This window comes from Toxotes jaculatrix, chromosome 15, assembly GCF_017976425.1.
Source record: "Toxotes jaculatrix isolate fToxJac2 chromosome 15, fToxJac2.pri, whole genome shotgun sequence".
NCBI lineage: Eukaryota > Metazoa > Chordata > Actinopteri > Toxotidae > Toxotes > Toxotes jaculatrix.
Window position 1 is genome coordinate 14,810,885 of NC_054408.1, and position 27,896 is coordinate 14,838,780.

At 39.3% G+C, this 27,896-nt stretch overlaps 3 protein-coding genes across 3 annotated transcripts in view; all 3 read left to right on the forward strand.

The window, feature by feature from the left end:
- The first annotated feature begins 344 nt into the window (after window positions 1-344).
- Window positions 345-3,163, forward strand: LOC121194809 (trans-1,2-dihydrobenzene-1,2-diol dehydrogenase-like). Its single transcript, XM_041057868.1, has 7 exons — window positions 345-525; window positions 1,002-1,113; window positions 1,326-1,489; window positions 1,579-1,831; window positions 2,033-2,157; window positions 2,305-2,455; window positions 2,803-3,163. Exons 1-7 carry the CDS (start codon window positions 436-438, stop codon window positions 2,910-2,912), a joined length of 1,005 nt encoding a protein of 334 aa, XP_040913802.1. The 5' UTR covers window positions 345-435; the 3' UTR covers window positions 2,913-3,163.
- Window positions 3,164-4,087: 924 nt separating this feature from the next.
- pofut2 (protein O-fucosyltransferase 2) lies at window positions 4,088-10,171 on the forward strand. Its single transcript, XM_041057863.1, has 9 exons — window positions 4,088-4,275; window positions 5,020-5,273; window positions 5,565-5,709; window positions 6,400-6,510; window positions 7,261-7,327; window positions 7,477-7,602; window positions 8,067-8,247; window positions 8,426-8,549; window positions 9,436-10,171. Exons 1-9 carry the CDS (start codon window positions 4,100-4,102, stop codon window positions 9,587-9,589), a joined length of 1,338 nt encoding a protein of 445 aa, XP_040913797.1. The 5' UTR covers window positions 4,088-4,099; the 3' UTR covers window positions 9,590-10,171.
- A 1,922-nt stretch (window positions 10,172-12,093) lies between these two features.
- Window positions 12,094-27,896, forward strand: part of abca12 (ATP-binding cassette, sub-family A (ABC1), member 12) — a 60,807-nt gene continuing 45,004 nt past the window's right edge. Inside the window, exons 1-19 of the mRNA XM_041057858.1 lie at window positions 12,094-12,324; window positions 12,849-12,926; window positions 13,120-13,213; window positions 15,441-15,579; window positions 16,632-16,762; window positions 17,082-17,146; window positions 17,632-17,802; window positions 17,973-18,166; window positions 18,811-18,929; window positions 19,290-19,390; window positions 19,916-20,062; window positions 21,030-21,196; window positions 21,638-21,771; window positions 22,354-22,484; window positions 22,921-23,085; window positions 23,857-24,065; window positions 24,471-24,604; window positions 24,951-25,065; window positions 25,232-27,862. Of these exons, the coding sequence (XP_040913792.1) occupies window positions 12,861-12,926; window positions 13,120-13,213; window positions 15,441-15,579; window positions 16,632-16,762; window positions 17,082-17,146; window positions 17,632-17,802; window positions 17,973-18,166; window positions 18,811-18,929; window positions 19,290-19,390; window positions 19,916-20,062; window positions 21,030-21,196; window positions 21,638-21,771; window positions 22,354-22,484; window positions 22,921-23,085; window positions 23,857-24,065; window positions 24,471-24,604; window positions 24,951-25,065; window positions 25,232-27,862 (4,913 nt within the window). The 5' untranslated portion in view covers window positions 12,094-12,324; window positions 12,849-12,860. The remainder of the gene's footprint in view (window positions 12,325-12,848; window positions 12,927-13,119; window positions 13,214-15,440; window positions 15,580-16,631; window positions 16,763-17,081; window positions 17,147-17,631; window positions 17,803-17,972; window positions 18,167-18,810; window positions 18,930-19,289; window positions 19,391-19,915; window positions 20,063-21,029; window positions 21,197-21,637; window positions 21,772-22,353; window positions 22,485-22,920; window positions 23,086-23,856; window positions 24,066-24,470; window positions 24,605-24,950; window positions 25,066-25,231; window positions 27,863-27,896) is intronic.

A 27,896-nucleotide genomic window follows, 5' to 3' on the forward strand; every position in this document is an offset into this window, starting at 1 on the left:
AAAACTGAGCTACTGTGTCACTGCTTCATCAAACCCTTTCTGAATATTATATAATTAATTTTTAAAATTATATAATATGTAGTTTAATGGTCCAGTCAAATCCAGTTTATGGAGCCATTTTTATTACTTCCACTGAGAAGGAACTTTTCATGGCTTCATTCAGGGCTGTTCATAAATTTTCAACCTGAAAAATTACTTTGTCAGCTCATCTATCGGCTGCATATGAAAACTTAAAGGCTTTGTCTTCTCTGTCTCTCAAATAATCTGCATATCCAGTAAAGATGCGCCCCCTAGCGGAGGTTGTTGCGCATCTAGCAGCTGGAAAGTTTTTCCGGGGGCAGAGATCAAGTCGACGACACTATGGTTGTGTAACATACAACAGCAGAGCCAGCCCCAGTTTACTTACGCTGTGAATAAAACCGACAGCGACTTGCAATGGCAACACGCTGGGGAATATGCAGTGCAGGTAAAATTAGTCACGACTTCTCGGTCGCTTTACGGACCCTGAATCCCGAGGACCACGAGGTAACTTTTGCCTTGCCTTTTTTATTTCAGCAAATCAGATCAACCAAAACGTTGCATAAGGTGAAAATTTAACAAAGGAAGTTACAAGTTCTGCGTTCAGATATGTATCAACCCCTTTGTACATGGCGTATCCTAAAAATAGTGTAAATTAATAAATTAGACATAAAACACACACATGTATGAAAACAGCCATATAACTATGTAGGACATAAGCTTCAACAGCTGTTCCGAACTTTGACATGTACGCCCATAATAATCAGCTGCCCCCTCCCTCATTACAACCGCTAAGGTACAATTGAGCCCCATAAAGCAATGTATTGTACTTGTGAGATGATGCCAGCGTTTCATTAAGTGACAGATTTCTGCTCATATTGCTCACTGATATTTCAATTTTAGTAAATATTCAGCCAATACAAACAATTAAATGTTAATTTAATCCTCAATGTTATTGTAACAAAACTGTTTTTTATCCTCAGATTGTAGCTGTTGCAGCCAGGAAGCTGCAGGATGCTCAAGAGTTTGCCAAAAAGCACAATATCCCTAGATCATATGGAAGTTATGAGGAGTTGGCAAAAGATCCAGACATTGGTGGGTTCCTCTGTCAGCATATGACATAATGTTTGGGTCCAAAGCGAATTAACAAATTCTACTCAGCTGAAGTGTCTCTAGACCTGTCACTGAATCTCTACCTGCTACGGGATTGTTAATCTGTAGTGGACTCTGCATTACAGACTTGGATACAAGTGAAATATTAAATAATGTTTCTAAACACTAGTCTCTTTGTGCGTCTGTGTCTCTAGATGTGGTGTACGTTGGCACCATCCATCCTTACCACCTAAGCACTGGCAGGCTCTTCATGAAGTCTAAAAAGCATGTGCTCATTGAGAAGCCCCTGGCCATGAATTCAGGGGAGGTGCAGGAACTCATCACGGCAGCGCGAGACAACAGTGTCTTTCTCATGGAGGTAACATATAGCATGAAAATATATCCCCTTTCCACCAAAATCACATTTACCTTTTATCTGTCCAGTCAATCCCCATGTCTTCCTTCCAGGCAATTTGGACACGTTTTTTTCCCGTATCCCTGGAGGTGAAGAAACTGTTGCATCAAGGGGAAGTAGGTGAAGTTCAGATGGTGAGGGCTGATCTGGGGGCTCCGCTCACTCACATCCCCCGCCTGGCTGAGAAGAAGCTTGGAGGGGGGGCACTGCTGGACCTGGGTATCTACTGTCTGCAGTTTATCTTCATGGTTTTTAATGGCGAGAGACCTGAGTCCATCCAAGCCACAGGGCATTGCATAGACACAGGTGATTATCTCAAGAAAGTCAGTTTACCAAGCAAATATTCCTGGAATGATGACTATATACAGTATAAATACTAATACTCTAAATATTCACCAATGTAAAATCCTGATACTTACTCTTACATAGAGTCCAGAGTCTTTTATCAAGGAAATGACAAGACATTAAAGAACCCAGTAAATTCAAAGCTCTATCTACACTGTCCAGGTGTTGATGGAACTACAGTTTTGGTCCTGAAGTTCTCAGGAAACAGACTAGCCATCTGCACTTGTTCCATCACCATGATGCTGACCTGTGACGCGGTTATCACTGGGACCAAAGGCACCATTAAGGTAACAGCAAACACAATGTGCATTAAGAAAAAAAAGAAACTTATCCCCACAAAAATACCTAATTGATCAAAAAATGCAGGTATGTTGATATGATAATGTCTAACACTTTATGTAAGGTGAGTAACAAGTCACTACTTCCCACCTAAGGTACCCCACCATATGTGGTGCCCCACAACATTGGAGGTAAATGGGAAAGAGATGCAATTCCCCCTGCCAGAGGCTGGCATGCCACTAAACTTCACCAACAGTGCTGGTCTACGATATGAGGCTGAGGAGGTCCGCCGCTGTCTGCTGAAAGGTACAACATGCACTGATGCATGAAAGTAGAACAGCTGTAGCATTTACAAGTGATCTATATTTAACTGATATGTTTTATTTAACATATTCGGTCCTTTTTAACAGTATGTACAAATGTGAATGTAATACTTCAGATTAAAATAGCTTATTTGACTGATCAACAATTCAGTGTACCTTCAGTGACAAACTATTCAGTGTGAAAAAGTGTAATTAGCTTCTTTGTCAGTGCTGTGCTAATAATATAATGTAAAAATACCTTGCAAGACACTCATATTATTTGTTACAAAAGTGACATGACTCAGGCTGAGATTGTTGTGGTGTCTTGATTATCTTCTTGTTCCCCTGTAGGACTAAAGGAGAGTCCAGGGATGCCATGGGCTCACTCCAGCCTGTTAGCAGAAGTTATAGACGACGCCAGAAGACAACTGGGGGTGACATATGACCAGGACAATATCTAGTGATATGCTCTTAGTGACAACCAGTGAGCAGACCTTTACCTCAACATGCAGAATGTTGGAATGTGTCTGTATTTACAGACTGTATTTTTTACATCTGCACTTTTCCTTCGGTTACATGTCAAGTTATCTTCTCTGAAAACAACCTATTACTACTGTAATACCAACCTCTTTCATTTAATGTTTTGATATTTGTTTTTTTCAGTTTTAGGTTTTTTGTGCATATTTCATTTTTCAGTTTTGAGTCTTGGATGCTACTTAAGCAATTAAACTCAAGTGAAAAGAGTCCAACTGCTGGGTTGTGATTTTTTTAGAATATGCATCTTAGTAAGAAATGTGGTTAAATATTGCACTTCTTTGATCATTTTAATGGCTAGGTTTGAATTGGTTTGGACAACTCATCCACTGTACTTTTGTTAGCATTACTGAGCAGGTGGTGCAGAAATGTTCCTGTACATCCTGAAATGTATGAGGTAATGAGTGAAATTACCTTTTGGTTTTTATTGTTTTGCTCATTTGTTAAACTGTGGCTACCTCTGCATCTAATTAATTGCTGATTGAGGAGCCCCTGGTCATGAATTCTAGGGAGGTGCAGCTTCCTATCACATCTTTGTAATTTAAAATTTAAAAACTCCCTTCAGTTCTGTGGACATGATGTTCTAAGCCGAATGCTGTCAGTTTTTAACATGTCGAAGTATGATAAGAGGCTCCATTCACAGATTTGTAAAAAATGTATATATGAGAAGAAGCTTTATGTATACTAGTGACTGCATAACTATATCAGATCAGGTTAATATGACACAGCTTATGTGCTTAAATGAAAGATTTCAGATACAGAATTAGTATTTTTTCATCTTTTAAGACCCACAATATCAAAGGTTCAAAAGCTTGGAAAAGTCCTCAGTGGGGGAAACCTCAGGAGATGCAGGTCAGACAAACAGACCTCCTTCAGATGGCAAGGTGCTCAGCAGGAGACACAGATGGGAATAAAAAGCACAAAGCTACTTACTTGTACCCAGGCTCTTCATGAGGGCCTGGGCATCGGCTGGCACGTCATGTCCCAACTCACAAAAGTCACAAAAGTCACTAATTATGCTTGCTTTTTTTTTTTAAGCCTTTAAATCGTTGGTTGCTCGGCAACAGCACAGACGCTTTTTACCCTTCCGGAAGTGCGTGGCTCTGAGGAAAACATGGCGCACAGACTAGTGCATAAACCAGTGATATTCATTGTTTCAATCTATTCTTTTACCACATTCTGTTTGTCTATATTCGTAGCTTTTGCAACATTTGAAACAGTAAACACTGACAGTGTGTTCAGTGCAAGCCACACGGCTACTGTACCCGTCGCTGCCGCCAGGGATCTACGGTGAGTTTACACACGTACACGTTACCATTAGCTAGTCATGCTAACGTAAAATTACTAACATTTACTGATTTTTGTTCAACTGTAACAACATGTTTATTTTTTACAGTAACACAGCTTGTAGTTACACTCTTCTCTTATTAAGGCTATATTTCGTTCCGGTTTTCCAAACGTGACCGGCTGTATTAAGTGCTGCAATTTTGATGAGACGCAAAGGTGTACCGGACTCCATTCTAAAAGCTGGCGATTTAATGAATTCTTGCGTATAAGAACCACACTCCCTTTGAAAACTTATACCCAAACAGGATTTGCAAAACACTATTGTATTGTAGTGAAGTTCGGCGCATAAATGGTGCTTTATAGAATCACAGTCTTCAATTATTTAGTCCACTCTATTACTGCGCACGTAGCAATAACGTTGTTGCTAACTGCAACACTGATATGTAAATGTGTCTCATAATGATGCCAGTACTGAATGAGATTTCGAGGTTTGACATAAGGTGATGGGTTACCTACTGATAGTTATACCTATGCATGGGTTCACGTATCTGTTTTTGCTAATACTGTTTGCTATAACAATGTTTGACATTTTAAATGGGATCAAAGTTGCCTTTCCGCTGTATTTGGCAGGTTTGATGAAGACTATTCTTCACTCTAATTCTCATTCACTGAGTGCCTGAAGATGTTGCCTTTTTTCATTTAGAGCTTCTTGAATTCAAGATCTCCTGTCCTCTCTGGGCATTGTAGGTATTTGTTGTATGACGTGAACCCCCCTGAGGGTTTTAACCTGCGGAGAGATGTGTATATCCGCATGGCCTCCCTGGTGAAGACTTTAAGGAAGGAGGGGGATGACTGGGTGTTGGTGCTTCCTCCATGGGGTCGCCTCTACCACTGGCAGAGCCCCAACATCCACCAGATCCGCATTCCTTGGGGAGAGTTCTTCAGCCTCACCAGCCTGCAGGCTAATGTGCCTGTCATTGAGTATGAGGAATTCATCGCTGGTGAGCTTTTTATTTTGGTGACCCAGGATAGGGTTACATTCATTAAAAGAGTTGTCTGGCCTGTGAGCCTAATGAAACCTAATTATCTGTATATGATTTTAAATAAGCTGAACATATTTTGGTCTTTTTACACCAGTGGTTCTATTTCACAGTTTGGTTCAGTTCCATTTTTTAATCAGCTGTTAAACAGAGTGCTCCTTCACAGTGTATTAGGTTTGTTAAAGCCAAACACTCAGTCATTGTGTTTTATTCCTCTGTTTATTATTCCTGTCTTTTATTATTCCTCTCCAGAGAATGGAGGCCCATTCATAGACCAGGTTCTAGTACTCCAGAACTATGCTGAGGGATGGACAGATGGAAAATGGGAGGAAAAAGTTGATGAGCGCCCATGCATTGAGAAGTTGATGTACTCCAAAGACAAACAGGACTACTACAGGTAATTCAACACAATGCGCAAAACTCACATTATTATTTTAAAGCACAAAAGTTTAAAAAGTTAAACCAAGCGTGTTGAAGTCTGTGTGGTGGATGTGTGTAAAGCAGGGGTGTCCAAACTGTTCCACAAAGGGCCGTGTGGCTGCAGGTTTTTGTTCAAACCAAGCAGCAGCACACCAGACTTGACTCATTTAATCAACTGATCTCAGTCTTCAGACAGCTGATTGGTCAAACTATGTGCTCTTCATTGGTTGGAACAAAAACCTGCAGCCACATGGCCCTTTGTGGAACAGTTTGGACACCCCTGGAAGATTGTTTGAGTTTGAAACAAGAGACTGGGTTTTCATCCCATTTCATATCAGTAGTCTGTTTTGACAATATTCTGCTTTAGTTGCCATGGGTCTAATGTTTTCTGTCACAAGTTTCTTTGGAAACTCAGACAAAATACAATTTATTGTTTTTACATGAAGGAGATTAAATACACTTTATTGCCAAAGAAATTGAATTGCAATTATGGTAGCTAAATAGACCTTCAGACAGTGGTGGCTCACATTTGCAGTTATTAATAATATCTACCACTACCTTCCTGCTCACACATCTCTCTCCTTCCCATTCATCATCAACTGTCTAATTTATTTTGTCTGTGTGTGTGTGTGTGTGTGTGTGTGTGTGTGTGTGTGTGTTTTGTAAGGGGCTGGTTTTGGGGCTATGAGGAAACAAGAGCTCGAAATGTGACATGCATATCAGCCCAAGGCCATGCCTCCATCATGGCCCCAGTTCTTCAGAAAAACATCACAGTGACGTGAGTCTACAGAGCAACATGTTGAAATAAAATGCACTGCCTATGCACATACAAACAGTGTCTTAACAAGCACCAATAGCTGGTAAAATGTCTGTCTGTGGGAGATAAATCAATAGATTTTTTTCTGAATTGTGCAGTTGTATTCAGTTCTGTTGATCTTGATGGTTATAATCAAACTTGATCTCATTTGCAAATAAAGTTTAACTTAACTAAATATTTTGGCTGGCACAGTTACTCTTGGGAACTTCTGAAAGATTTGGCAGACTTTTGTTAGTGATCCTAAAATGTAAAGTTTCAGACACACATAAATTCAAATCTGGATTTATTTATAGTAATTAGATATCTTTCCTGTATATTGTACCACAATTGTCTAACAAATCTCTGTATCCTTTTTTTCATATCTTTTTGAAAACAGAGTTTATTTTAATAAAAATTTAATTTTACTTTCTCCTTGCAAGGTTGAAGGAGGCATGAGATTTAAAAAAAATGTTTTATATGTCTACAGGTAAATTTAGTGATGTAATGACAGTGAATGACACTTGAGTCTAAAATAATCAGTCTTTAGTTACAGCAGCCTAAACATTAAGCTTAGAATGCTCTAATAAAACAGTTCACCTGACAGTTCATGAAAAGCTGAACGATGATCTGACTTCATTGTTATTTAAGTGTGGTATCACTTCAGGTTGTGGTATCAGATCTCGGTAACACTTACAGGGATAAACTCATTTGTGTGCTCTTGCTTTTTTGCAGATCAGTAATGCTTGACCGAGCGGAGACGCTCCTTCATGATCACTATGCTGGAAAGGATTATTGGGATGTAAGTCAACGAATGAGTTATTATCATACCTTTATTTGAAATGTTGGTGTCACACCTGATGTTGGATTTTTCCACTTCTCAGCCAGCAGTTTGATTCACACCATCTTTAAACTGACGTAGGACTCGGCAATTGTCTGTTCTTTACTTAGACTCGCCGCAGCATGGTTTTCGCCAAGCACTTGCGACTCATCGGAGATGACTTCAGAGCAAAGTACCTGAACTCTACAGATGACAGAGACCACACCATGTACAGTGAGGACTGGACTCGCATGAAAGTGAGTCAGTGTGTCTGACTATGGCATAACGATGTGGTTGCACTGATTCTCTGGAAAAGCGATCCATTTCCTCTGACTGTGCCAGTTACTATGTGTTTATCATATAGGTATTGTACTATATGCTTTAACTGCAATTGCATCATTAATTGAGTTCTTGATTTATTTTACAGTTTGTATTTTTTTAGGTTATTACCACAATATATCATATCAGTCGGTATAATCCTTTCACGTCCAGCACATCTTCACAAAACCCCACAATCATGATCAAGTATTGTAAGAAAACTGCCATTAAACTCTATGAGTTTGAGTCTGCATTTATAGAGTTTCCAATTTCAGAGCTCAACACTCAACACTGCGATCACTTAATTCTGAAAACAACTATTAACTTCAGCATTTTGAAGATTGAGTCTCTTTAAATCTTAAACAATAATTGAGCAGTGTTTGCCGTTTCTCTGCCTCCTCAGGCCAAGCTGGGCTCAGCTAAAGGTGGTCCATATCTGGGGGTCCACCTGCGCAGGAAGGACTTTATCTGGGGTCACAGAGAGGATGTACCCAGCCTTAAGGGGGCAGTCAAAAAAATGCGCAGCTTGATGAAGAAGCACAAACTTGACAAAGTGTTTGTTGCAACAGATGCGGATGAGGAAGGTAATGACATACTGCACAAATCTGTTTTTTTTGGCCCAATGAGATATAATAATAAAAAAATAATAATAGTACTAATAACAATAATAATGAGGTGTAGGATTATAATAATAATAATAATAATAATAATAATAATAATAATAATAATAATACTATAATCCTATGTTATTGAATCTTGTAGAATTGAGGGAGCTAAAAAAGTTGTTGCCAGACATGGTGCGGTTTGAACCATCCACAGAGGACCTAGAGCTCCTTAAAGATGGAGGAGTGGCCATCATTGACCAGTGGATATGTGCTCATGCAAGGTAAATTAGTTTTAATGGTTTTGTTGCATGTATTCATTACACAGTGATTAGCATAGCAGTTCATTAGTCAGCTTACTTGTATCAGACAGCAAGATGGCACATATTTTATATGCTTATGACTTTATTTATTTATTCAGAGCCCTGTCTTTTTCATTTAAACAATTCTGTCCTGTCCTGTGTGATCAGGAGTTTCTAAAAATAAACGTAGCCACACTAGTGGCCGTCTGTCTTTGCTGATTAAAGTGCCCTCTAGAGTTTTCTTGTAAATATGAGGTTTGTCCAGTTGCTTTACTTAATGCTATTCCCATCAGCCTCACAGAGCTGCTAGCATATCTTTATCATTTTGGAATATTGTGTGTAGATTGATTTAAAAAAAATCTTTAAATCATGTGAAAACAATGTGAGGGTGTAATCCTGCAGAGGGAAAACTCAGACCGGGTGTTGTGAATCAAGTCTTTAATTTCATGCAGCATGGAGACAAGACATACAGTTCACAGTGTGTTCTATAGTATGACTCTTTATACCTGTAATCAGTATGCCATAAATACCTTTCCCAGCAGTAGGGACAGTAAAGGATGTCTTCTGATCACACATACTGTAAACACTCAGGACAGTCAACCAAGGACTGGAAAAGTTCATTTTATTTTGTCCCACGGGCAACTATGAAGCAAGGATTTTCAACGCTGAATACCTTACGTATTTTACCTTCAGCCTTGTCTCCTGCCCTTGGAAAATATTTCAACTTGAAAAACTTGTCAGGGTGACTATATGCTACTCCCACTGTATGTTACATGCTCATATAACTTTCCAAAGTGCACATCCTTTGCTGCAGTTTACTTTTGCTTTGTTTTTATATACCTATTCATTTATTTATTTCTATTTTCAGATTCTTCATTGGAACATCTGTGTCCACCTTTTCTTTCCGGATCCATGAAGAGAGGGAGATCCTGGGTTTTGACCCCAAAGCTACATACAGTCGTTTCTGTGGGGACACTGAGAAAGAATGCGAACAGCCCACGCACTGGAAAATTGTTTATTGATGAGACCTATGAATTTCCTGACACACACAAGTGCCAAAAAAGCAGTATTAAGTGACATTTATTTGTATGTAAAATAGTAGGAAGATATTTTAAAGGTTTTATGGTGTATTTTTTATGGTTTCAGAGTTGTGCAGTCAGGTCTGCTGTGACCACTGTGATTCAACCTTAAGCTCAAAAGGCCAAGAATGGGTTGCCAAACATGTATTACTGCAATGTTAAACAATTAAATCTTCTTTTTTTATGTGGTATGTTAAATGTGGTTTCCTTTGTGACGCTCTGGCATTTTACATGATTTCTAATATTTATTATTAACCCTAGCACAACTGGTGAGAAAAAAGCATTCTCTGTTTGACATTTCATGAGATGGAAATGAAAAGGTTGCTGTTCAGTGCCAATGTTGAACATCTAAACTTTATTATATTTTTAAGAATATAACTTAAGATTTTTTTTTTTTAATGACACCACAATGCATTTCTGATAAAAGGGTCCAGTGCATCTTTTGTTAGTCTATCACTGCCAACTGTTGATAAATCAGTCATTTAAGAAAGTACCAGTTCATTAAACTGGTGGCAAGAAAGAGTAAGCCATTCATACGTATCACTTTGCCTTTGTACAAAGTCTAAACAAAAAGGGGATCCGCTCACAAAGACACAGCTTCATAGCACTACAAGTGGCTAAAAACTCCACAGGGTACCTTTAAAGTAAAATTCCAAACCAAACCTAATGATTATCAGCTCACAGTTTGTTGAAAAGAGGTGCATTTCCCATCTACAGTCATTGTATTTTAGTGTGTCTAATAACTTTCTTCCCTTACGTCATATTTTCCTGTAGCGCCAGCTTTAACATTTGTTACATGGGATTGCATTACAATATTGATGATGTTGAAATAGAAAAACATGTGCTTGAATTTCAGTGATGCCCGATTCATTCTAACTTTTCATTTGAAACCACAAACTGTACAGTACATTTGGCATATATCTTTATAGTGTTATACTACCTCTATAACACTACTAATGAAAGGAACTGGAATGACACAAAAGAGCCACAGAGTCCTGTCAACATGAGCTAACAATGAAGCTGTTATCTTACAACACACCCTGTGTTTCCATTACTGATGATGCACCTATCAAAATAGGTGCATTCCTCTGCCAATTTTCTGTTATGGGTATTGTCATATGACTTGGATTGTACAGTAGCTGCTCGATTTTGGTGCTGAATAAAAGCCAATTTTAAGGAGAGTTTTGAGATAAAATAGATGAGTGAAGGCTTCTTTGTGTTGTTTATATTTCTATAGGTCTATTTATACCACCATCACAACAATATCACACACTTGCATGTGCATGTTAACCAGGTTAAGTCAGCAGATGAAATTTGAAAATGATATATATAATATTATATGCTTGCCTCAGGATCAACCTCTCCAACCTGACGGACTCACTTAAGTCCAAGGAGATGTGCCTCTGTGTCGAGCCTATCAGTACCAGACACTTGTTTCCCATGTGATCAAGATGGAAAGCCAGTATGTCTACCTTGATCATGTAATTCTTATTGATGTTTCTTGTTTAACAATACAATAGTGTCACATGTCACCAGTGCCTTTGTTCTGGCCTAACTCCAAGGCTTCCTACTGTCCACTGATTTGTGTTTGGTAATGGAAAGTCACATACATTACTTTGCCTGCGTGGCAGATTATACTATACTATTATATTATATTATAAAAAAAAAAAAGATTTTACAGACTTGTGTGTACTCATGCTTTGTCAGGAAGTTCATGCTCTGAATGGAAAACACTGTCATGCCATTCAGCATTGTCTCTATGTGCAGTTACATTTCTGCATTCTTGTAATGTATGTGCTTGTATAAGGATGAGGGAGAAACTGACTTTAGCTTCAGGCACACCAAGCTTCAGTAATTATTATTTTTGCATCGATATAACTCTCAACATAGTCATGAGATGTGCGAATCTCATGACTATGACTCATGAGAGTTTATGGTATTGTTTTCCCTCCGGATCCCCCGTACGATAACAGTGTGACTTATCCCTGTGGAGACCTATACCTCACCAACAACATCTTACAAACTTGTGTAATGAAGCATGTAATCTGGTGCTCGCTGTTACTGCATCACCTCTAAATTCATGTTCTCCCTTGTAGAACAGTAATGTAAAATTATTTTGCAACCCTGCAGCCCATAGTCTTTATCATAGATTTATCTTATTCATTGTTTTATCCAAGTCATCCAGTCCTGAATAAGAATGCCAGTATTTTGTATATATAGTATAGTATAATAGTATTTTGATATAAAAGTCCATCGGAATGATTGGATTAAGCTAGTTTGATTTATGTAAATGATTAGGCCCTGCAGCCACATCCAGTCCCGGTACATGTATAGTAATTCGCTTCTCCTTTGTTCTGGGCTGACAGGTTGCAGCCAGAGTACACGCCCTTTTCCACAGATTTACCTTCTCACACACAGGTGGAGCTACCCACATAAGCCAGGAGGCACGGAGACAGAAAGGGGAAGGTTGTTTAGCCTTTGCAGTTACTGTGGCGTCACTGTTGGAGGATTTTGAGTGTGAATTTATTTTGTTTTACTCCCATAACTGACTGATGGAAAGGGCATCCTGCTAGGGGCCACCTAGCGACATGTCCTTCATGGAAGACCGAGAGCTACTGTGAGATAAAAAAAAAAGAAAAAAAATACATTTGACCATTTAAGAGGACAGACGCAGGCAGGTAGGTCCGGTGGTTTGTTACAACTTTGTTAATTTATTATTAAGAGTGCATGTGGCAGAGATACTCAGACTTAAAATTTCAACTAGTTTCATCAAGATTTAAGTCATTCAGACACAACTTTATGTGTGTGGACAGTTAAGTCACATTTAATGTCAGTGAAAGTTTGATAAAAAATAAACATTTGTCCTTTATTTGTGAAATGTCAGACTGCTTTGTGTGATGTAATGTAAAACTAATGGAAAAGTCCCTTAAACACTAAGTCCTCATAGTAGTTGTTCTTCAGTTTTCAAGTAAATCACACAATCTTCATCTGCAGAGAGTCAAATTTCCAGTCCTCTAAGCACTTGAAGGACTGTCCATTAACTTCAAATCTTAACAACATGTATTCATTATATGGTGGAATCATGCTGATACAAACCTGAAACAAAATTCACCTTCTTATGTGTATGGTCATTAAAAAAAAAAAAAAAAAATTGTCAGTAGACTGGTTTTTAAAATGTTTTTATAACTTGTCTTCACTTCAGCCTCCTCGACCAATGGCCTTCTTTCAACAGCTGCGACTTCTTCTCTGGAAGAATGGGCTGACGGTTATCAGACAGCCGGTGAGTGACTTTCAAATGCAGTGCAAACTATTGTTTACTTTGAATGTAAGCACACAGAATCCTGTTCAATATCAGCTTTACCACTACCCAAGACAGATTGTGGGGAATATATGATATAAATAACTGCGCATTTACAGACTCAATCACTCCATATTTCTGGATTATCAGTGTTTTATGATATCTTGTGTTATAGTTATGGTCCCTGACTCTCATCAGCTGGCCTCTGATCATCTTCATCATCATTGCTGTGACCCGCAACCAGTTTCCACCGATAGTAAGAGAAACATGTAAGTGTAAAACTGCACAGAAAAAAGTGCCTTGACCCAGGTACATGCTTAGTTAACGATGTGTACTTCAATAACCGTTCACCACTAAGGAATTTCTTTATTAGAGCTAACATCACTCAGTAAAAAAACAATGAAAAAATGATCTTATAAGTTTCCCTCTATATACAGAGCACAAGTATTACTGTTAAGATGTTTTGGCTGCCTGCTGTTTAAATGATTCTGAGATTATGTTTCATTTATGTTTCATAAAGAGTAAAGGAAAGTCTAAAACAGAAAAACTAAAGGGGAAGATCCAGTTAGCTAAAGTTTGCTTTAACACATTGTTACTTGACACGGACTGCAGTGTTTCTGAGTGGCATCTTAAAGAACGGCAGAGCCACGCACATTCCAATTTCACAATCAAAGTAAATAAAAGGAAAGTTCAACACGAATGGTCCTTCAGTTATGAGCTTGTCCCCTCACTGTTGACTTGGTGTTTGTCCTCCTTTATTTATTTGAACCTAATTGACTTAGAGCACATTTATTTATTTTGCTATTACTAAGGATAAAGGTTGCTTGAAGAGAGAGTGTTAGACAGAGGGAGGGGCAGGATTTGCAACCAGTTGGTTTGGAAAAACATACCCTAAGCCATTCACTGACCAGTAAGCCTAGTTCTTCTTCAGATAAGCTTTTGTAACATCACAGCAAAAGAATGTCATCCTCCTATGTTTCTGTCAACGTTTGTAATAATGTTTTGTTTTACTTTTTAAACAGCTTCAGTAAAATGAAAAATGTTAGAAGGGCCGTGTTACTTAGACCTGATTTTAGCTGTAACCTGTTAACCCTCCCACTTTTGTTTGTTCAGTCTTTTTTTGATGGATCAGATTCTACAGATGCAGGGATTCACTGGTAATGTAATAGCCCCAGTGAGCACTAATATTGAAACTATCCAGTGAATCTGAACAATGGAGCCTTCCCTCCCCTGTTAAGTGCTTTCTGGTGGGTTGTTTGTTTCTATACATGCTGGAAACAGGCACAGTTGTGGACCACACCTAAAGCAGGTGACAAAACTATCTTCAGTATCTGATCTGACCGATTGACCAGCATTGGCCTTGAATCATGTTGTTCTGAGCAGCAAAACTTTGCCACTGTTTCACAGTAGTAATGCTCTTAAATGCTTAAACATAACATTTGCTGCCCGATCTACTTTAGTGCCTTCCGCGTTTTCATTGCAAATTAATAATTACAAAGCTGTTCCCATTATTGGTTTTGCGCCTCTTGCAGTGCCATTTCGAGTGTATGGATTCAAAGTCCCTGCCTTTGTTGGATTCCAGTTTAAATACTTGCCTTTTTATTCTTCTTGTTTAACTCTCATGAGTCAGTGTTTTGCAGTTTCTAGCTATGTAAATATACATTAATTCTGCACAACTGGCTGAGCAAATGTAGATGTTAACTGTGAGGTCTGATGTAATTCAGCTCTTCAGAGTTAGTTTATGCAATCTAGGTTTCATAATGATTTCCATGACTGCCATGACTAAGCTCAGTGAAATGCTGTTTTCTGGGCTCTTTATTAAATTTCAGAGAAATCTGTTGAGCCAAGATTAAACATTACTTTCTGAGATAATGAATACCAAAGACACACTGTATCACGCAGTCAGTGGTTTGACTACACCCTGATCTTGCTTTTTATGTCTAATTTTCCTTTGTCCTGGATTTAAACAATAGCTGAGATTGTTTTCCGACAAAAGATGGAATGAGTTACCTGCTGGCAGCGATACAGAGATTAGCTCAGGTTCCTGATGCTGTGCTCAGAGATATCTTTTTATAGTCAACAATTTGTCAAACAGAAATGAACAACAAATTGGACCAATTCATAGAAATATTTTGAAAGAAAACACAACCAACCAAACCACCCACAATGCAACTTTTAAGCGTTTTTCCGATGCATGTTTTTCCTCTTTGGCTTCTCTGTAATGTTATTGTTCAAAAGTGTATGTAGTGTTAATGATATTTATGTACTGCTTACATGTAGTTAATGATATGACAATGATATGACAATGAAATGAATGTAATATTTGGGCTTGTTTTCCACCTGTAACTCTCTTAAAGTGGTGCCACTGACAGAATGTTGTTTGCCAAATTAACATAATTCAGGACACGGCCTCCTGGGATTTTGAAGCAGTTCTTAATGGAAGTGACATTTTCAAGCACCCTCACCACAGTGACAACTTTGTCATGTCTCCTCCAGGTTATGTGGCACCCCGAAACCTGCCCAGCACAGGTTTCTTCCCTTTCCTGCAGACCCTCATGTGCAACACAGACAGCAACTGTCATAACAAATCACGTCTGGTGGACCCAGCTACTCAGAAATCTTCAGGGAATGCAAGGTAACCCTGTTCATCAGGTTCTACAGAGTGTATACTGATGTCTTATATTATCTGTAAATTATGCATTATCATCTTGAACAAATGGGTAGGCTAATCACTGAAGTAATCATTTCTGTCAGAATCAGTCCATCAGTACTGTATGTAGTTTATGCACATGCTGTATAAGGTGTGCAGAAGACCCTTTAGTCACAGAGGGACACACCTGAGCATAACAACATCACAGTGTGTTCATGGAAATATACCAACAGACATCCCCCTGTGGAGGAAGGGAAGACTACTTAACCCTTGCCTAATCATTAACCACCACAGTTTTATAAAGCAATATTCATTCAATATCATATTTTCAGTCAGCAATTTGAAAACACATGAGTCTTTTAGAAAATATCTAATCTACTGCCCTGTCTACTTTGTTGCAGTTCAAGTGTCAAAAACAGCGTCAGTCAGTGGAAAAGCCATAGAATATATTTTTTTCTTTTGTTATTATGCTGTTGTTCAGAGGCAGGAATGAAGGTGGCTGATAGAAAAACCCGTTTGTCTGACCTTCCACCTGCTGATGAATGATGGTTTGCGCAAATCTCTCAGCTAATTTTAGTCAAGCTTTTGTTTGGTTGCATAGAACCAAAGTCCCTCCTCCCAGTGTAGCTGGTCTCTGCTCCACTAACTTTTGTAGCTCAGTGGGTTTTCTTATATGGTGTTTTTTCAGTGGTGTTTCTGGGAAAATGAAAAATATTCTTGGAGTTTTCTGTCTTTATAAGAAGCTAAATATGTATGTGTAACTGCAGTGGATAGGAAAATTCAATAATTTTGTCATTTTCACCAAGAAAAAAATGCTAACAAAAATAATTGTTGTTATACCTTTGTCAAATGGACATGATGTTTAAGTCTTATTATTCAGAACATATATAATGATAAAAATCAAGCTAAGGACATGAACTGCCTTGGAAGACGTGTCAGCTTTTCAGAAAGATATACTTAAAATCCTTAAAACTAGATTTTTTTTTTTCTGTATTTAAAATTGCGTCTTCATTACCTCACCTGACTCTGTATGACAGGTCGACCGCCGTGCTGGAGAGTTCCCCACTGGCAAACTTGGTTCAAGGGGGAGATTTTTTCAACTTTGCTTTCCCCGATGACTCCAGAAATGATCCTGCAGCACTGATTGAGGTCCTGAACAATATTTTGGGTATGTTTTTTTTTTTTTAATCAGTGTTTAATAAAATTAAACATGGAGACCCCATAGAACTTCTTTAAAGGAATAGTTTGGAACTTTGGGTTGAGCTGTTTTGAGGTGTCAATCTTTGCATTTAACTCTTTGCAAGAAAAGAAATAAGCAGCAATTTCCTAAAATGTTGTGGACACTTCATGAACTCTTTTGACCATTTGGTCCAAAAAATATGGATTTTGTCCCTCTTGTGTTTGCATTAAGAGGTAACTATGTTATTGGGTATTGCTGTAACTCCTACAGTCAGGCAGTTTTTCAACATTATGTTCTTCTGTTAAAGGTGCATCTGACCAAGGACGCCCTCATAATGTCTCTCTCAAGAACAGCACTCTTCTGGGAGATCAGGTGGGTATAATTACGACACATTGAAAGGTACAAAAGAGCTGAGAATAAGGAAGAGATTGTTTCCTTGGTCAAATGTCATGGTATTGAAACCTTGTGGGTTCTCTTATTTACGGGTCATTGTTAACAGCAGATGAACGCTTATTCTTTGACAAAAAGGCTCATAGAAAGCCCTGGAAGGTTTATTTAAAATAAAAAAAATGTGTTGTAATTCTTATTTCTGAAATGAAATGAAAATGCCAACTTTAAAACTGCCCCAAAGTAACAAGAGATAAAATCAAACATGTGTAAGTGATTGTTTCCTGTAATAGTTCATTAATACTGTTGATATTGGAACTGTAAACATGGTGATTTGAAGGTGCAACTGCCTTTTTTTATTCAGAAAATCTACTATTATTATATAAATTGACTTCTCAAATGAAAACTTTCACTTAATGGGTTTTTGATTGAGTAATAACCTGAGTCCATATAAATCAAATCCTTTGCAGGAGACCTTGGACAAAATGCTGGAGTCAGTGAACCTGTTGAAGAGGGTCATCTGCACTGTGACACTGCCCATGATAAACACAACCTCCCCCGACCCCCTCACCTATGCTGTGGTCACTTTCTGCAAGTCCAACAACACTGTGTTTGAAGTCTCGCTCGACACACTCAACCAGGTATGGTTGTGTGTGTGTGTGTGTATACATAAAAGTGGGTTTTGGCCTGCATGTGTCAGGTTTCCTTTTATCAGCACAGTGCGATGATGCCGACTTTAAACTTCTCGTTCTTTCATTTCTGGTTCTGTCACAATTACTTTGTTAACTCTGAAATGACCTCCTGTTGTCAGATACTGACGCAGCTGATGCTGACAGAACCAGATGAGATAGTGACGGTGGCTGGGATGGTGGTGTTGGTGTTCGATCAGCTGCAAAATCAGACCTCACTGTGGGAAAGCCTTCTAGCTGTTCCCCAGCTCCTCTCTCATGGTTCTGTTGACCAAGTGCTGAGCAGCACAGAGGTTCTACTGACCAACATACAAGGGTAAAGTACATTCGATGATGAAGGAATTCAAAGTCAGTGAACAGCAGCTGTATCAAGGTGTTTATTTAGTATAGTTTTTAAAAAAAAAACAGCAACAACTCATAAAAGAAATAGCACAATTATATTGTGTCGCACTGAATATTTAATGGAAGCCAATGTAAACTGTCTACCAATTACCAAAACAAAAGATTTTGTTTTCACAATTAAATTTATTCACACTTTATGTAATTAATTCTTCATTTTCGTTCCCAATCCTGTGTTTTCCTAATGATGACTTTCAGAGAATAGGTGAGGGCAATCTCCCTGCTAAAGAGCAGCAAGACTAACGATAAATTGTAATGTCATGGTTTGAACATTTTTGACCTTTAAAAAACATGTGGGGAACATTTACTGTTTTGGTATAAATACACTTGTTTACAGAGCTGACCAGAGCCGGTCAAATAAAACTGGCCCTTGGTGACTGTATTGGTGTCAGCTTTCAAGCACTAGCCCTGTTTGTAACCCACAATATCTGGGACTCAGTCATTTAGAGCAGCAGGAGGGAAAATTGTGCGTGTTTGTCTAATCATTAGAGCTGTCAGGTGTTTGCTGCAGGTCCTATCTTGTTTTGGGATTTAAATGTTTTTCCCTCGTGTTCTCTCCAGCGCTATGCATGTCATCCAGAGCAATTTCCCTGAAGCTGGTGCCTCACTTTCCACCGTGCATCCACTGCTTGGTGCAGGCATCAACGTGATCCGCTATGTTCAAAACTGGCCTGGCAAAGGTAACACCATCAGCTGTACTGTACATACTCTATGTGTCACTCACAAAGACCCTGTCATTTTTATAGTGTTTTTAATTAAGTGGCTTTAACACACACACACACACACACACACACACACACACACACACACACACACACACACACACACACATACATATACATATACATATATATGCAGGTAAATAAACTGCTGATTACTGATATGTTTATTATATAATTTCTTAAAATGTTGGATAACAATGAAGGTAACAATAACTTTAACTTTTGATAATAATATTCCAGAGAAATGTTGGCAGTCAAGCTCTGTGCTGATACACCATTAGGGTGTTACATCTGACCATGTGATTTGATTCTGCCTAGATGTGTCCATTCCCCTCGGAGAGGTTGTCACGTTGCAGAATGTCACATTTAGTGAAATGGTGAAACCTCTTCTACAAGGCATCCAGATACCACTGGATAAGGTACGTGTTGCCCAAAGTCAACGTATACACTCATGTGGTGTGTCGGAGAAATAAACATCACACAGAATAAATACAGATACAGATAAATTAGATGCCTTTCCACACAAAGTTTGCACTCCCGGCGGAAATCTGTGTAATTTCACATTATATATTGGAAATTTTAAGATTAAAAAAATAAAAATAAAACAAACAGCAGCTCTGGTTCCAGGGTTGCCAAACCGGTCCTGTGTAATTCTGCCTTCTGGCACAGAATTCTCTTGTGCAACATTTGAGTCTTAGTCTGACTTCACAAACTGGATATGAAACAAGGACTGTGAATTGTGAGATTACAAGTTAAAGGGATAGTTTTAACATTTTGGGAAATATACTTATTTGCTTTCTTGCTGAGTGTTAGATGACAAGAGTAATACCACTCTTTTGCTATAGCTTTACTATTTGTACTTATTTCTTCAGTGAGTCACCACTTGGATTAAGGGTTGGATGACAGTTCCATTATAAATGCTGTAACTGTCCTCTCTTTCTTAGGCTATTTTCCTGACATTGGACAGGGACATGGTGCATTTCTACTTGTGTGAGAACAGCAGTAACCCATTGTGGGTAACAACAGCGTGCAGCACAGGCACTGTGGACATGCTCTTGCGTTGGATCAGCCCTGATAAAGTGGCAAAGCAGGTAGGACTGAATGATATGTATGTTGTTATCATCAACAGAGAGACTCACGGACATCAGATATGAGTCAGCTATTTGATATGTGTGGGTGGGATTTTTCCTGTGTCCTGTTGTTTTTGCTCTTTTTCTCTGTATCTCACGCTTACTGTCTCTCATGCTGCTTGTATGTATTCTTCTGTCTTAGCTCCTAATTTACATTCTCAAGTGCCACCTTCGCCCGTAATTAGATTCAGGGTACACCAAATAATTAGTCTGAAGCCACAAGAAAGCCGATGGCCATGGCAACAAGCAACTGCAACTCCCAGGTCGCACCTGGGGAACAGAAACCTCAAGCATACCCAATTAGCACTGCCACCACGGTAGATGTGTTTTGATTAGATGATTCCCAATCAGAAGCAGTTAGCTAACGATGCCATTACTTGGTGTACTCACTCAAACAGTCAGCTGGACATCAATTAGTGATCTGATGCTGACATATAGCAATGATGAGGATGTGTCATACAGATTCAGTGCCATGGTGAATATGTGCTAATGAATTGGAGTACAGTGTAGTACTAGGGATTAACTGGTTTATTTGATCTCAGGTTTCTGCTTCCGTACCTGATGATTAAACATCTAAAGGATGATGATTTCTAAGTCATGATATCATAACAGTGAACACGCTTGACTTTTTGCATTTAATGTACGTATCACAAATGTTACTTAATTACAAAATACATAATATTGCAAGACAACAAATAGCATAGAGTATTGAACTAAACCTTTTTTGTTTATCTCATAATGCCAAAAAGTCTGTTAATGTGTAGGCGTGGTTAGGGTAAGGAATCTTATGACAGAAGAAGAAAGCAGTACAGCAGAAAAACAGAATTCTAATGTACAATGCATTAGGCTTAGATGAGTATCATTTTGCAACTCTGATTTGTTGGCATCTCTTTCCTTTGTTTTTCCTCATTAACTATATTATTCCCAGGCTCTCCTGGCATGGAGTAAGCATGTGGCTCCACGTGATGTTTCATTCGCCAAAGGGGTGCTGTACAGTCTGATTGGAGGTTTATCCCCAGGAGGACAGGGAGGCTCCAACATCACGAGGGGCCGCCGTAGCGTAGTTACACAACCACAAAATATCGAAGAGGAGCTGTAAGTACAGTATCCTCTGTTGTCTATATCTTGCATACTGCCAATCCATTAGAGACGAATCCATTAGAGGCTAAACACTAAAAACCAAACTGGATTGAAGCAAACAAATGGGTTTCCTAAAAATGTTTTTTTGTGATACAAAAATTTTTTTTTTTTTTTTAATTTGGATCAATTTAACTATACTTATCTGAGGCTTTATTCTTTGGAAGATTATACTGGAAACAATTTTTTGTTATCTCCTACCTGTCTTTCTCACCTTCCACTTTCTCCAACTTAAAGTTAACCAAACTTTACAAAAATCTTAAATTCTCCTTAAACACCAAAAGCGTAATATAAGAGACTTGTACACAAATCAATGCAACAGTTCTCCCTGAAGTCTAGCGTTCACTGTAATATGAACAGTTTTTGCTTTATCTTGAGTTTGGCCTTGTGGTTTGGCAGGTTTCTGAGCGTCGGTCAAGTGGTGATGGAGATTACAAAAATTGTGCCTGAGGTGGACATGGTTGTCCAGAGCATCCTCAGAACTGGCTTTCAGTCCATGATGTCAGCAACACTGACCTTAGACACTGTAGAAGGTAAGACTGCGCAACATCCTGCTTACAGCAGGGTCTCTCCCGGTGGAGTAATCATGTGAAATGTCTCATTACAGTGATGGTTTCAACATACTGTATGTTATCTTTTGCCTTCGGTACATACTTGCTTTCGTATTCCTAACGGTGTATTGTCACAAGCATAGAGTCTGTCAGGACAAAATTGAGTTTGATAGAAAACACTAAAAAAACTAAAAGTAAACACAAACTCTTGATATCAGAGCAGAGAGAAACTGTATTCTGTGTAACCTAAAGGTGAATGGAACCACTTCACACCCTTTCTCAGGAGACTGAATGAAAACTAACTAAAGCAGGACTAGAGGCGTTACCATGCAGGAAACAGATACACCCAAACTTACACAGACACAGAGGAAAATTCTAAATAACACTTAATAATAATGATAATAATAATAATAATAATAAAACTTCCTGGGATGTATTGTACAACAGACATGTTATTCATGTGGGTGACTTTACAATTAAACCAAAGTTCCATTTTATCACTTAACATGTCACTGACCTGGCTTTGCCTCTGCTGTACTTGTTAACACTCTCGTTGGTTCGCAGAAATGATGGCCAATGTCCTGAAAGACGCCAGTCAGCTCAAAAAGACTTATTTAATGTTGCTAACAAACCAGTCTGAAGCAAGCGTTTGGATTGGTCGTGTCCTGGACAGTGTGACGGAAATGGTTATGAAGGTATGTTAAACCTTTGCACATTAATCTCTTACAGGCTTATTATTTTAACAACCTTGATCTTATTTTTGCAGTTTCAGGCAATTCAGTTTCAGGCGATCTGTTTGGAAATCTGTTTGAAATCAGTTTTAAATCTGTCTGGTTCTCTGACAGCTCATTCACAGTAGCTTTGGAGCTATAGCTGCCAGTATTGTTGCATTCGCAATTCTCAGAAAATGGTGTGTAAATTGTAAACATGGGTTAAATTTTCAAAACAAGGACATGTTGAGTAACCAGGCATTGTTCAGACTCACACAGCTTTATTTTAAATTCAGTATTATTTATTAAACATGACTTCAGGACATGGCATATTTGAGGCTTTTGATCAATGTATAGAAAGTATTAAAGGTAGCAGACACTCATCAGTTGCTTTTATTTTGCCTTTTTGTTTTTTTTCTAGAGTCTGACATCTGAGTCTTTAACATGTGAAGATCTCCTGGGTCCCTTTGAATGGCTCTTAAGCACTGAGAGCATAAAGATCGACGTGTGGAGATCAGTGATCTGCCAAAACAGCTCTACCCTACAGCAAGCTCTGCTGACGGACTGGCTGCCACTGATTCAGAAGGTGACAGATTAACTCCATCTGAAAGTGATTTGTACCAATTCTGACAACAAAAACTGCTGCCTGAAATTACCTTACTGTGTGCAAACTATAGAAGTGATGTTATGAATCCTTCTCCAACTTCGTGCTAGGCTCCTCACTTTTTTGTATATTTTTTTTTTTCTGGGTATACCTCCGTACTACATGGTACTTCCATGCACCATTCAGGATTTAGTGATATTTGAATCAGAGTCTGGTCAGAGTTGATAGGTTGTTTGGTTGCTGTCAATCAAAACTTATCATACCTCACTGACACTGTCTTGATGAAGAAAGTTAGTTGAGTTTTTGAGTGTTAAACACCCAGATATGTTTTTGTCCTCTGTTATTGTTGATTTTAATGTACTTCCTTCTACAGTGGTCCCTCGTTAATCGCGGGAGTTACGTTCTAATAATAACCCGCAATAGGCGAAATCCGCGAAGTAGTCAGCTTTATTTTTTACAATTATTTATTTTTGGAAGATTTATGTAAATTTGGCAAGCTGAACGCATTCTGTACTGTATAGGAGACACGGCACGGAGGAGATTGATTGACAATGGTTTACAGCCAATCAGGACGTAGAACACAAGGCGCTGTTAAAAAAAATAAAGCATGCAAAATTGCACTAAAGAAATCCGCGAAAGGTGAACCGCGTTATAGCGAGGGACCACTGTATTTTTAAGCCAACTGTGTGATTCAGTAAATATAACTCAGGTGTCAGGGGGTCTTTAAATCTGTTTCACATTATATTTCTACAGGCACAAGAGGTGTACGGCACAATCACAGGCCAGGCAGACTACAACGTAACACTTCCCATGATCCTCTCTGAGTGGCACAAGCTGAACAATAACAGTATGCAGTTTGGAGTGCTTTTGAACAGATTGGTCACAGAGCTGGGTGGAGCCTACTGGATGAACTGGATGCCAGACAACAGTACTCATAATGTCATCGAGACTCTTCAACAAAGGTCTTGAAATATTTTTTTTTAAATATACTTACAGGGCTTCATTCCAAAGTGGTAGTGTGCTCTGGATGTCTGCTTTTGATTTGATCTAAAGGACTGATTACAGGTTATCTCACTCTAAAAATATTCCATTAGAAATGAACAGTTTTAAAGTCTCAAAATAAAGTTTCTGTAACTTAGAAGATTTAAGACTCAGGCCCAGCAAGTTTATTTTCCACTAAAGAAGTTTGTCAATGCTATGTAAATCACCCTTTTCAGTGAATTTAGTGGAAGGAATAAAAATAGGTGAAAAGGAGATTCAATTTTCCACCATGATATGTTTTAGATAACATGCACATTGTCTCATTTCATGCTTTTGCTATCAGTTCATTCAACAGTGTTGTGCTTTTGCTTTTGCTGTTCTTGTAGTGTTTTCATGTTCATGGTAAATCTGGGAGAAAAGATTGAGAAGAGTCAACTGTGGCCCGAAGTAAAGAGCTACTTCCACATGGTTTTCTGGATTCTGAACTACAGGCCTGGTGTTACAACTCAGCCTGCAAACTGTGAGTCTCTTCTCTTCTCTTCTCTTCTCTTCTCTTCTCTTCTCTTCTCTTCTCTTCTCTTCTCTTCTCTTCTCCTCTCCTCTCCTGTTCTCTTCCTTTATTGTGCCAAGCTAACAGCTGTGTAAACCAAGACAATCCAGCATGGAAATGATGCGTAAAAATGCTTTTAATTAAGCTAGATGCAAAATGCACTCAGATTCAAAATTATAGGTGCCAAAACAAGTTTACCCCAAAACAAGTAATGATTAATTTGACATAGTAAAAATTAAAAAAATTAAAAATATAACCAATTCAAGTATGTGTGTACCCTAACCCCCTAACCCTATGTATCTACCTTCCCCTCTAGGTTCTGTTAACATCTTCACCTTAGCCATTCAATGCAATACTGGTCTGAACTGGCAACAGTTTGTTCAAGCAATAACTCAGACTCTGATGTCACCAAGCGAAGACTTCCTGTTGAAGTAAGTCACGAAGTTTGTTAGTTTCACTGAATAATGTTTCACTGAATGTGGAGTTACAACACCAGAATTTGTATCATTTTTATTATTATTCCTTTTTTATACACAACTCGTAGTCAGTTCATAAGATTCTGACATATTCTTTTCCACTCTTCTCTATTTTCTATAGTGGTCTGAAAGGAACTTTGAATCTGTTGCAGCATGTTTATGGCGACATCTATAAACATCAGGCAGCATCATTTTTGAAGCAAGAAATCAAAGGCGGAGATGCACTGTCTGCCTACCTGATTAACCTGATGCATAACCTGGATTTCTTTTTCAAGACTGTCTCCACCCTTCCTGACAGCAGCATCTCTAACCCTGAGGTCATGCTTCCCCACCTCAGTAACCTGTTACAATCCACAGGTCTGGCACCAATGCTGCCTCTGTTCCTTAGCGGCAGCCCCCTTAATGTCTCCACAGTGCTTGATGTCGCCTCAAAGCTTGGCAGGCTCAACCAGCACATTTTTACCTTCAGTGAGACAGACCCAACAATGCCTGAGCTTGAGCAGCTGATAATGACTTTCCTTTCCTTGGAGGGTAACCTCACATTGGCTCTCCCCCACATCATGGGGCACAGTCTGCTTACCTATTCTGAATACTTCCACCCTGATGATGTGGCCCGTCTCAAAGAAGCCATCCAGCCTTTCACCAACCAAACTTCAGCAGGCCTTGTAGAGGCCATCCTTAGTGCCATGGAGATACTGAAGACGGTGATGGATTCCCCCAGTGGTGACCCAACCATTGTCATTCTTGGGTATATACGCCAGCTTCAAGAACTGGTGATGTCAATGTACAGACTACGAAAAATCGAACATCTCCTGTTACCAAGTGGGCAGCTGAGTGCAGCACAAGTCACTGACCTCCACCTGCTTTCCAAGGACTTTCTCAACCTCCTCACCCCTGAGAGTATTCAGAACCTGACTCAGGCTGGACCAGATGCTGCCCAGAACGCTGTTATTGAGAAATTTGTAGCGTTCCTGCCAGTGAATACCCAGCAAGAAGCTACTCACTTTCTCCAGGATTTCAAAGCTCTGCAGTATCAGATGACCAAATGTGCAGCAGGCCAGAACTGTTTGGCTGGAATCTCAGAAATCTTAACGTTCTTGGATCAGATATTAGACATGATGCTCTCGGCCAACGGTAATGTCACTATCAAAATAGATCTAACCAGCTCTGCTCTGGAGGAATGGGAACATGAGGAACTTGCGTCGATGTTCGTCTCACTCCTCCTGGCCCCAAATGATGCTGCCATTGTGGAAACATTCAAACAGAGTCTTCATTTCATCAGACTGCTCATGGCCACACCAAATATTTCTGTGTCTGATGTCCAGAATGCTCTGGGACAGTCCAACCTAACCCTTGAGGAGCTGAATAACTTTACAGCACAAGCTGGAGCTGCAAACATAAATGACCTGATGGTTAATATAATGGAGATTATCAATGCCCGCCAGTGTTTTGAACCACAGCATGACCCAACGGTGACAGCCCAATGTGTTATGGGATTGATAAACGGGATCAGCGGTTTCCTGACACACCTGCCTGATCTTCGCAACGAGACACCCATCCTCTCACTTATCCCATTAATTGTCAATGCAACTTTCAGAGATGTCGTCCAATTCAACTTAAGCTCCAATCCAAACATGGCTCTCGTGCACACCTTGAACAGCACACTGGCCCAAATCAAGTTGAACCTCCAGCTGAACCAACTGAACACTCCAGAGATTATGAATGAAATCAGAGTGGTGGAGGGTCTGATACAACTAATCGCCAACACGGAGCCATTTACCAACAATTTTAACACCACCTTAATGATGGACCCCATGTATGCCCAGAAAGTATATCTGGAGATTGTGCAATGGTACTTGAAAAGGCTAGAAAATATCACCAGCAACAGCTCGGTCTCAGAGCTCCTCCATCCATTTTTCTACCTCACACAAATGCAGGTAACATTACAGCTGGCACAGACAGATCTCTCTTTGTTTGTCAGTAACCAGATCGAGGTCCTGATAAAAAGCCTCCAGTATCCAATAGATGGTGCAGGGCTGAGTAAAATCGGCCAGACAATTGCTGAGATTCTCACGCGCCTATTTGACTTCATAAAGGTCAACCTAGAGGTTCAGAATAACATCCCAGGTTCAGAGCCGATGTTCAACACAACTGTTCTGAATGCCATTGAGTCCCAAATAAAACTATACCTTGACCTCATACAGAAGTGGATGAAGCAACCCAGTGTCCCGTTGGTCCTCACTAGTATGCTCCAATGGGGAAACTCCTCCATGAATGCATCCACCCCTGTGACAGACATCCAGCACCTGCTGCAAACGATGGTTAATTTTCTCAGTGATGATCAACTTGCCTACCTCTCTATCATTGGCAATATCACCCATTCCCTCAACAAAGCCCTAATGGTGGCAGAGCAACCAGGTGGCCTACAGAGTGATCACTTCTTAGCTGCCATCTTGGAAGCAGTCCAAAGTGCTATGCCGCTCCTGAGTGGAGCCACAGGCCCCCTGCCACTTTCTCTACAGCAGAACATCTTGGACATTCTGCAGGACTCATTAAAGCTCATTGTCCAGCCAGACATGAGTTTTGCCTCATCACGTAATATCTCCCTGCTTATCCTCAAGAGAGCTGAGAGCGTCGTCCAACAGACAGTGCCAGAAATGTTTGCTGTGTACCTGCTTTCTGGTCTCAAAGTAGCAACCACATATTTTGAGAGCATCTCCACAGCTGGTGGACCAGACAACTGGAATCACTTGTGAGTGATGCTGCTTTTTTTTTTTTTTGCTGTA